The sequence below is a fragment of the Oncorhynchus nerka genome, linkage group LG3, assembly GCF_034236695.1.
Source record: "Oncorhynchus nerka isolate Pitt River linkage group LG3, Oner_Uvic_2.0, whole genome shotgun sequence".
Classification (NCBI taxonomy): domain Eukaryota; kingdom Metazoa; phylum Chordata; class Actinopteri; order Salmoniformes; family Salmonidae; genus Oncorhynchus; species Oncorhynchus nerka.
Window position 1 is genome coordinate 82,433,602 of NC_088398.1, and position 11,324 is coordinate 82,444,925.

The window sequence follows — 11,324 nt, forward strand, 5'->3', positions numbered from 1 at the left end:
CAGACATGTTGTCTCAGACCACACCAATCACAGACCTGTTGTCTCAGACCACACCAATCACAGACCTGTTGTCTCAGACCACACCAATCACAAACCTGTTGTCTCAGACCACACCAATCACAGACCTGTTGTCTCAGACCACACCAATCACAGACATGTTGTCTTACCTACAACACACCAATCACAGACATGTTGTCTTACCTACAACACACCAATCACAGACATGTTGTCTCAGACCACACCAATCACAGACATGTTGTCTCAGACCACACCAATCACAGACATGTTGTCTCAGACCACACCAATCACAGACCTGTTGTCTCAGACCACACCAATCACAGACCTGTTGTGTCAGACCACACCAATCACAGACCTGTTGTCTCAGAACACACCAATCACAGACATGTTGTCTTACCTACAACACACCAATCACAGACATGTTGTCTTACCTACAACACACCAATCACAGACCTGTTGTCTCAGAACACACCAATCACAGACCTGTTGTCTCAGAACACACCAATCACAGACCTGTTGTCTCAGAACACACCAATCACAGACATGTTGTCTCAGAACACACCAATCACAGACCTGTTGTGTCAGACCACACCAATCACAGACCTGTTGTCTCAGAACACACCAATCACAGACATGTTGTCTTACCTACAACACACCAATCACAGACATGTTGTCTTACCTACAACACACCAATCACAGACCTGTTGTCTCAGACCACACCAATCACAGACATGTTGTCTCAGACCACACCAATCACAGACATGTTGTCTCAGACCACACCAATCACAGACATGTTGTCTCAGACCACACCAATCACAGACATGTTGTCTTACCTACAACACACCAATCACAGACATGTTGTCTCAGACCACACCAATCACAGACATGTTGTCTCAGAACACACCAATCACAGACATGTTGTCTCAGACCACACCAATCACAGACATGTTATAGAATTAGATCCCATCCTTGACACTGAGTTGAAATAGAGTTTGATTCCCTCCCTGACCATGAGTTGATATAGAGTTTGATTCCCTCCCTGACCATGAGTTGATATAGAGTTTGATTCCCTCCCTGACCATGAGTTGATATAGAGTTTGATTCCCTCCTTGACCATGAGTTGATATAGAGTTTGATTCCCTCCCTGACCATGAGTTGATATAGAGTTTGATTCCCTCCCTGACCATGAGTTGATATAGAGTTTGATTCCCTCCTTGACCATGAGTTGATATAGAGTTTGATTCCCTCCTTGACCATGAGTTGAAATAGAGTTTGATTCCCTCCCTGACCATGAGTTGAAATAGAGTTTGATTCCCTCCTTGACCATGAGTTGATATAGAGTTTGATTCCCTCCCTGACCATGAGTTGATATAGAGTTTGATTCCCTCCTTGACCATGAGTTGAAATAGAGTTTGATTCCCTCCTTGACAGAGGTGGTGTTGTCCTTGTTGTTTCTTCCAGGACTACGCGGAGAAGGAGAGGACGACGACCATGGCCAAGGCCTTGGAGGACCTGAAGGCCAACTTCTACTGTGACCTGTGTGACAAGCAGTACTACAAGCATCAGGAGTTTGACAACCACATTAACTCTTATGACCATGCTCACAAACAGGTAATGGGCCACACTCACACACACACACACACGCACACGCACACGCACACGCACAGACATGCACACGCACGCACACACACACACACACACACACACACACACACACACACACACACACACACACACACACACACACACACACCTCATTGTATTCAACCATTAGATGTCTTAATTGTTTGCTTATCTTTTTTTAATCTTTTGCAAACAATGCAGAAGTGTTCATGGACAAATGGGGAAAAACTGTGTGGCTACATATGTACTGTAACTAGTGACTACCACTCATTTGTTCAGTAGATATGTACTGTAACTAGTGACTACCACTCATTTGTTCAGTAGATATGTACTGTAACTAGTGACTACCTCTCATTTGTTCAGTAGATATGTACTGTAACTCGTGACAACCACTCATTTGTTCAGTAGATATGTACTGTAACTAGTGACTACCACTCATTTGTTCAGTAGATATGTACTGTAACTAGTGACTACCACTCATTTGTTCAGTAGATATGTACTGTAACTAGTGACTACCACTCATTTGTTCAGTAGATATGTACTGTAACTAGTGACTACCACTCATTTGTTCAGTAGATATGTACTGTAACTAGTGACAACCACTCATTTGTTCAGTAGATATGTACTGTAACTAGTGACTACCACTCATTTGTTCAGTAGATATGTACTGTAACTAGTGACTACCACTCATTTGTTCAGTAGATATGTACTGTAACTAGTGACTACCACTCATTTGTTCAGTAGATATGTACTGTAACTAGTGACTACCACTCATTTGTTCAGTAGATATGTACTGTAACTAGTGACTACCACTCATTTGTTCAGTAGATATGTACTGTAACTAGTGACTACCACTCATTTGTTCAGTAGATATGTACTGTAACTAGTGACAACCACTCATTTGTTCAGTAGATATGTACTGTAACTAGTGACTACCACTCATTTGTTCAGTAGATATGTGCTGTTGTTAACTGTGACAACCACTCATTTGTTCAGTAGATATGTACTGTAACTAGTGACTACCACTCATTTGTTCAGTAGATATGTACTGTAACTAGTGACTACCACTCATTTGTTCAGTAGATATGCTTTTGTAACTAGTGACTGTACCACTCATTTGTTCAGTAGATATGTACTGTTAACTAGTGACTACCACTCATTTGTTCAGTAGTTATGTTACTGTAACTAGTGACTACCACTCATTTGTTCAGTAGATATGTACTGTAACTAGTGACTACCACTCATTTGTTCAGTAGATATGTACTGTAACTAGTGACTACCACTCATTTGTTCAGTAGATATGTACTGTAACTAGTGACAACCACTCATTTGTTCAGTAGATATGTACTGTAACTAGTGACTACCACTCATTTGTTCAGTAGATATGTACTGTAACTAGTGACAACCACTCATTTGTTCAGTAGATATGTACTGTAACTAGTGACTACCACTCATTTGTTCAGTAGATATGTACTGTAACTAGTGACTACCACTCATTTGTTCAGTAGATATGTACTGTAACTAGTGACTACCACTCATTTGTTCAGTAGATATGTACTGTAACTAACTGTTGGCTGTTGGCTGTTGCTGTTGTTGTTGTTGTTGTTGTTGTTGTTGTTTGTGTTGTTGTTGGCTGTTGTTGTTGTTGTTTGTGCTGTTGTTGGCTGTTGTTGTTGTTGTTTGTGCTGTTGTTGGCTGTTGTTGTTGTTGTTGCTGCTGTTGGGTCTTGGCTCTTGGCCGTTGGTCGTTCTCAGTTGCTATTGCTTTTGTTCCTGTTCCTGTTCCTGTTCCTGTTGCTATTGCTTTTGTTCCTGTTCCTGTTCCTGTTGCTTTTGTTCCTGTTCCTGTTCCTGTTGCTATTGCTTTTGTTCCTGTTCCTGTTCCTGTTCCTGTTGCTATTGCTTTTGTTCCTGTTCCTGTTCCTGTTGCTTTTGTTCCTGTTCCTGTTCCTGTTGCTTTTGTTCCTGTTCCTGTTGCTATTGCTTTTGTTCCTGTTCCTGTTCCTGTTCCTGTTGCTATTGCTTTTGTTCCTATTCCTGTTCCTGTTGCTTTTGTTCCTGTTCCTGTTCCTGTTCCTGTTGCTTTTGTTCCTGTTCCTGTTCCTGTTGCTATTGCTTTTGTTCCTGTTCCTGTTCCTGTTGCTATTGCTTTTGTTCCTGTTCCTGTTCCTGTTCCTGTTCCTGTTGCTATTGCTTTTGTTCCTGTTCCTGTTCCTGTTGCTTTTGTTCCTGTTCCTGTTCCTGTTGCTTTTGTTCCTGATCCTGTTGCTATTGCTTTTGTTCCTGTTCCTGTTGCTATTGCTTTTGTTCCTATTCCTGTTCCTGTTGCTTTTGTTCCTGTTCCTGTTCCTGTTCCTGTTCCTGTTGCTTTTGTTCCTGTTCCTGTTGCTGTTGCTATTGCTTTTGTTCCTGTTCCTGTTCCTGTTGCTATTGCTTTTGTTCCTGTTCCTGTTCCTGTTGCTATTGCTTTTGTTCCTGTTCCTGTTTGCTATTGCTTTTGTTCCTGTTCCTGTTGCTATTGCTTTTGTTCCTGTTCCTGTTCCTGTTCCTGTTGCTATTGATTTTGTTCCTGTTCCTGTTCCTGTTGCTATTGCTTTTGTTCCTGTTCCTGTTGCTATTGCTTTTGTTCCTGTTCCTGTTCCTGTTGCTATTGCTTTTGTTCCTGTTCCTGTTCCTGTTCCTGTTGCTATTGCTTTTGTTCCTGTTCCTGTTCCTGTTCCTGTAGCTTTTGTTCCTGTTCCTGTTCCTGTTCCTGTTGCTGTTGCTTTTGTTCCTGTTCCTGTTCCTGTTGCTGTTGCTTTTGTTCCTGTTCCTGTTCCTGTTCCTGTTGCTTTTGTTCCTGTTCCTGTTCCTGTTGCTGTTGCTTTTGTTCCTGTTCCTGTTCCTGTTCCTGTTGCTTTTGTTCCTGTTCCTGTTCCTGTTGCTATTGTTATTGTGGTTGTTGTTGTAGTTGTTGTTGTTGTTGTTGTTTACTGAGCCAGAGATAAATCTTCTTCTAAACCTCGACGTGATATAAGTCTACACTAAGTATCGATGAACAGTGAGTTGTTTGATTCGATGCATTTATAACCCTTCCCTTTCTGCTTGTTCTATATGCAATCTGAATAGTGTACCTATTGAACTGCACAAGAGGAGCCATTTAATTTCAGATAAAGCTTGATTGTCATACATTTGACAATACACTGCTGAAGTCTCAGCAAAACATTTAACAGAAAACAACTGAACATTGTCGGTTCTGTTTCCTTTCATATATTTGTAGACGACAGTGGGTTTTTTTTTTCTCGACATGTACTCAATATTGGATAATGTTCCCCTAAAAGGGAACCGACAAGAACGCTAACCTTTAAATAGCGAGTTTAAAGCTGTAATTCCCCCACTAGTCCTGCTTTCTGATGTGTTCTGACCCTCGTTGCTCTGGACTCGCACAGCACCTGAAAGCTAAAAGTCTCCCGGGTCGGTGCTGTGAACACCAGGGGCTCAGTCAACTATTGAAGCATCTACCAACCCCCCCCCCCCCCACGTGAACCCACTATTGAATGTAGCCAGCGTGAGAGAAATGAACGCATGGATTTCTGGGGGATTTAGATAGAACCCCCTACATGCCAACACACGCAGGAAAGTGCTTTCACACACACACACACACACACACACACACACACACACACACACACACACACACACACACACACACCCCTCTGCTAGACTGGGTCCATCGACTGGTTACTACACAGCCAGTATATAATAGACCGCATCTACGTTTCTGCTTTGGTCCAGCCACATTCATCACACTATTAGGAACCACACAGCCAATGTCACACGGCCTCCTCCCAGAGGCTTGTGGAGATTACAATGCCCTGCAGAAAATATACAACCCTGCTTGGATGTTCAGTTGTGTTGTTCTGTTGTTCTATTGTTCAGTTCTGTTGTTCTGTTATTCAGTTGTGTTGTTCTGTTGTTCTGTTGTTCTGTCTTCAGTTCAGTTCTTCTGTTGTTCTGTTCTTCAGTTCTTCTGTTCTTCAGTTCAGTTCTTCTGTTGTTCTGTTCTTCAGTTCTTCTGTTCTTCAGTTCAGTTCTTCTGTTCTTCTCTTCTTCAGTTCAGTTCTTCTGTTGTTCTGTTGTAATTGTTGTTCTGTTCTTGAGTTCTATTGTTATTCACTTCTGCGTTCAGTTGTTCTGTTATGTTGTTATGTTGTGCTGTTGTTCAGTTGTTCTGTTATTCAGCTCTGTTGTTCAGTTGTTCAGTTTTGTTGTTCTGCTATTCAGTTCTGTTTTCTGTTGTTCTGTTGTTCTGTTGTTCTATTGTTGTGTTGTTCATGTGTTCTATTGTTCAGTTCTGTTTTCTGTTGTTCTGTTGTTCAGTTGTTCTGTTGTTCTATTGTTGTGTTGTTCATGTGTTCTATTGTTCAGTTCTGTTTTCTGTTGTTCTGTTGTTCTGTTGTTCAGTTGTTCATGTGTTCTATTGTTCAGTTCTGTTTTCTGTTGTTCTGTTGTTCAGTTGTTCTGTTGTTCTATTGCTGTGTTGTTCATGTGTTCTATTGTTCAGTTCTGTTTTCTGTTGTTCTATTGTTGTGTTGTTCTATTGTTCTGTTCTGTTTTCTGATGTTCTGTTGTTCTGTTGGTCATGTGTTCTATTGTTCTGTTCTATTGTTCAGTTCTGTTTTCTGTTGTTCAGTTGTTCTGTTGTTCATGTGTTCTATTGTTCTGTTCTGTTGTTCTGTTGTTCAGTTGTTCTGTTGTTCATGTGTTCTATTGTTCTGTTCTGTTGTTCTGTTCTGTTGTTCTGTTCTGTTGTTCTGTTGTTCTGTTGTTCAGTTGTTCTGTTGTTCTGTTGTTCAGTTGTTCTGTTGTTCATGTGTTCTGTTGTTCTGTTCTGTTGTTCTGTTCTGTTGTTCATGTGTTCTATTGTTCAGTTCTGTTTTCTGTTGTTCAGTTGTTCTGTTGTTCATGTGTTCACTTCAGATGTTTAGTTGTTCTGTAGTTCTGCCTCCAACCAAACGCCAGGGAGCTGGATGAGGGTCAGAAACCAGAAACCAGAACGCCCATCGAGTGAAGAAGCAGAGAACAGCCAGACCAGAATTATATCACTGTGGTGGTGGTACGAGAATAAAACGCCCATCGATAGCAGGGAATAGCCAGACCAGAATTATATCACTACGAGAATCAAAACACAACCAAACACGTTCATAGCCCGTCTGGAACGAGAAGACATCCTCTTAAAACTCTTACTTTCATAAGTTAGGAGATGAAAAAGCATTTCAGTCTTAGACTGAGAGACATTGATTACCCCCCCGCCCACGCCCGCCCGTCCCATCTCATCTCACCACCGTGCCGAAAACGACTTCTACAAAAATGAGTTGAAAATGGGTGTATTTCAGTACCACAGCTCTAAAACCCTGGCAGGTTTCCCCTGCGGATCACGGGAGATGAGGGACGTGTCCTCTAAGTCTGAGGTATTAGCGCCCTGTTCCACATGATGTAACCCAAGGCATCCTAATGCAACACAGGTCACTCCTCCTGTTCCACCAATCGTTCAGAACTCAGGAAGCCTTTTCCAACGGCATCGCTGTGTGCGATCGATGGATAGCTGCACCACCGATACTAATCACCTAACGCACCTGGGAATGTGATAAATATAGGAGATGCAAACCTGCCTGGTATTTTCTGCCAGCCAGCCAGTCAGCCAGCCAGGGAGCCAGCCAGCCAGCCGGCCAGCCAGTCAGCCAGCCAGCCAGTCAGCCAGTCAGCCAGCCAGCCAGCCAGCCAGCCAGTCAGCCAGCCAGCCAGCCAGGGAGACATACGGCACTGAGGCTGACAGAGACCAGTGTGGTGGTTAGGAAGGCTGACTGGACTGTATCTGTCTGCACACACACACACACGCACGCACGCACACACACACACACACACACGCACGCACGCCCACACACACACGCACACACACACACACTGTAGTGTTAAACACCATCCATAGAGGATCAGACCAGTTAACCCAGCCTGCTCCCTCAGAGAGGTAAAGGTCTGTTAACATGACTAAATTATATGGGATCTCACCACATCACATCCTTGCTATGAGACCCCGGCCAATATAAACCCTTGCCAAATGGTACCCTATTCCCTATACTGTGCACTAACATTCACACCCTATGGGCCCTGGTCGACAGTAGCGCCCTATACAGGGTACTGGGTGGTATTTGGGATGAAGAGGATGTTAATACTGAAGTCTCAAACAGGAGAAGGTGTGTGGCGGTGCTAAAATATGTGTAACATCTCTCAACATGAGAGGAATGTTTCATGTTGGAGCTGGACTCCTCACGCTGTCTGTTGTAACCAATGTTGGGTCTCGACTCCTCAGGCCGTCTGTTGTAGCCAATGTTGGGTCTAGACTCCTCACCCTGTCTGTTGTAACCAATGTTGGGTCTAGGCTCCTCACCCTGTCTGTTGTAGCCAATGTTGGGTCTAGACTTCTCAGGCCTTCTGTTTTAACCAATGTTGGGTCTAGACTCCTCAGGCCGTCTGTTGTAGACAATGTTGGGTCTAGACTCCTCACCCTGTCTGTTGTAACCAATGTTGGGTCTCGACTCCTCACCCTGTCTGTTGTAACCAATGTTGGGTCTAGACTCCTCACCCTGTCTGTTTTAACCAATGTTGGGTCTAGACTCCTCACGCCGTCTGTTGTAACCAATGTTGGGTCTCGACTCCTCAAGGCGTCTGTTGTAACCAATGTTGGGTCTCGACTCCTCACGCTGTCTGTTGTAACCAATGTTGGGTCTAGACTTCTCAGGCCGTCTGTTTTAACCAATGTTGGGTCTAGACTCCTCACGCCGTCTGTTTTAACCAATGTTGGGTCTAGACTCCTCAGGCCGTCTGTTGTAGCCAATGTTGGGTCTAGACTCCTCACGCTGTCTGTTGTAACCAATGTTGGGTCTAGACTCCTCAGGCCGTCTGTTGTAACCAATGTTGGGTCTCGACTCCTCAGGCCGTCTGTTGTAACCAATGTTGGGTCTCGACTCCTCAGGCCGTCTGTTGTAGCCAATTTTGGGTCTAGACTCCTCAGGCGTCTGTTGTAACCAATGTTGGGTCTAGACTCCTCACCCTGTCTGTTGTAACCAATGTTGGGTCTCGACTCCTCACCCTGTCTGTTGTAACCAATGTTGGGTCTAGACTCCTCACCCTGTCTGTTTTAACCAATGTTGGGTCTAGACTCCTCACACCGTCTGTTGTAACCAATGTTGGGTCTCGACTCCTCAAGGCGTCTGTTGTAACCAATGTTGGGTCTCGACTCCTCACGCTGTCTGTTGTAACCAATGTTGGGTCTAGACTTCTCAGGCCGTCTGTTTTAACCAATGTTGGGTCTAGACTCCTCACGCCGTCTGTTTTAACCAATGTTGGGTCTAGACTCCTCAGGCCGTCTGTTGTAGCCAATGTTGGGTCTAGACTCCTCACGCTGTCTGTTGTAACCAATGTTGGGTCTAGACTCCTCAGGCCGTCTGTTGTAACCAATGTTGGGTCTCGACTCCTCAGGCCGTCTGTTGTAACCAATGTTGGGTCTCGACTCCTCAGGCCGTCTGTTGTAGCCAATTTTGGGTCTAGACTCCTCAGGCCGTCTGTTGTAACCAATGTTGGGTCTAGACTCCTCACCCTGTCTGTTGTAACCAATGTTGGGTCTCGACTCCTCACCCTGTCTGTTGTAACCAATGTTGGGTCTAGACTCCTCACCCTGTCTGTTTTAACCAATGTTGGGTCTAGACTCCTCACACCGTCTGTTGTAACCAATGTTGGGTCTCGACTCCTCAAGGCGTCTGTTGTAACCAATGTTGGGTCTCGACTCCTCACGCTGTCTGTTGTAACCAATGTTGGGTCTAGACTTCTCAGGCCGTCTGTTTTAACCAATGTTGGGTCTAGACTCCTCACGCCGTCTGTTTTAACCAATGTTGGGTCTAGACTCCTCAGGCCGTCTGTTGTAGCCAATGTTGGGTCTAGACTCCTCACGCTGTCTGTTGTAACCAATGTTGGGTCTAGACTCCTCAGGCCGTCTGTTGTAACCAATGTTGGGTCTCGACTCCTCAGGCCGTCTGTTGTAACCAATGTTGGGTCTCGACTCCTCAGGCCGTCTGTTGTAGCCAATTTTGGGTCTAGACTCCTCAGGCCGTCTGTTGTAACCAATGTTGGGTCTCGACTCCTCACGCTGTCTGTTGTAACCAATGTTGGGTCTAGACTTCTCAGGCCGTCTGTTTTAACCAATGTTGGGTCTAGACTCCTCACGCCGTCTGTTTTAACCAATGTTGGGTCTAGACTCCTCAGGCCGTCTGTTGTAGACAATGTTGGGTCTAGACTCCTCACCCTGTCTGTTGTAACCAATGTTGGGTCTCGACTCCTCACCCTGTCTGTTGTAACCAATGTTGGGTCTAGACTCCTCACCCTGTCTGTTTTAACCAATGTTGGGTCTAGACTCCTCACGCCGTCTGTTGTAACCAATGTTGGGTCTCGACTCCTCAAGGCGTCTGTTGTAACCAATGTTGGGTCTCGACTCTCACGCTGTCTGTTGTAACCAATGTTGGGTCTAGACTTCTCAGGCCGTCTGTTTTAACCAATGTTGGGTCTAGACTCCTCACGCCGTCTGTTTTAACCAATGTTGGGTCTAGACTCCTCAGGCCGTCTGTTGTAGCCAATGTTGGGTCTAGACTCCTCACGCTGTCTGTTGTAACCAATGTTGGGTCTAGACTCCTCAGGCCGTCTGTTGTAACCAATGTTGGGTCTCGACTCCTCAGGCCGTCTGTTGTAACCAATGTTGGGTCTCGACTCCTCAGGCCGTCTGTTGTAGCCAATTTTGGGTCTAGACTCCTCAGGCCGTCTGTTGTAACCAATGTTGGGTCTCGACTCCTCACGCTGTCTGTTGTAACCAATGTTGGGTCTAGACTTCTCAGGCCGTCTGTTTTAACCAATGTTGGGTCTAGACTCCTCACGCCGTCTGTTTTAACCAATGTTGGGTCTCGACTCCTCAGGCCGTCTGTTGTAAACAATGTTGGGTCTAGACTCCTCACCCTGTCTGTTGTAGCCAATGTTGGAGCTAAACTCTTCATGCTGTCTGAGGTGACCAATGCTATTTTTATCATTACCACACAATTGGTGAAAACAATGACATAGTAACACTGAGCAAACAAGCAGATCTGTATAAATGTAACAGCTTTGCAAATACAGACAATTGAAATTGGCTGACATTATATCATGAAAGTGTTGAATGCGTGTCAATGCATAGTGTCAATGCATAGTGTCAATGCATAGTGTCAATGCATAGTGTCAATGCATAGTGTCTATGCATAGTGTCAATGCATAGTGTCAATGCATAGTGTCAATGCATAGTGTCAATGCATAGTGTCAATGCATAGTGTCAATGCATAGTGTCACAATGCATAGTGTCAATGCATAGTGTCAATGCATAGTGTCAATGCATAGTGTCACAATGCATAGTGTCAATGCATAGTGTCAATGCATAGTGTCAATGCATAGTGTCAATGCATAGTGTCAATGCATAGTGTCAATGCATAGTGTCAATGCATAGTGTCAATGCATAGTGTCAATGCATAGTGTCAATGCATAGTGTTATCTCACACAACGTAAGGAATGCAATGTTTAAGTGACATTTAACATTTTGCTAACCATTCCCGAAACATGTGTTTAAAAAAATAT

General features: G+C 44.3%; 1 protein-coding gene across 1 annotated transcript in view; it reads left to right on the forward strand.

Moving 5' to 3' along the window:
- Window positions 1–924: 924 nt before the first annotated feature.
- LOC115116032 (zinc finger protein 804A-like) overlaps window positions 925–11,324 on the forward strand; it is a 26,918-nt gene continuing 16,518 nt past the window's right edge. The window contains exon 1 of the mRNA XM_065005855.1: window positions 925–1,629. Within this exon, the coding sequence (XP_064861927.1) occupies window positions 1,510–1,629 (120 nt within the window). The 5' untranslated portion in view covers window positions 925–1,509. The remainder of the gene's footprint in view (window positions 1,630–11,324) is intronic.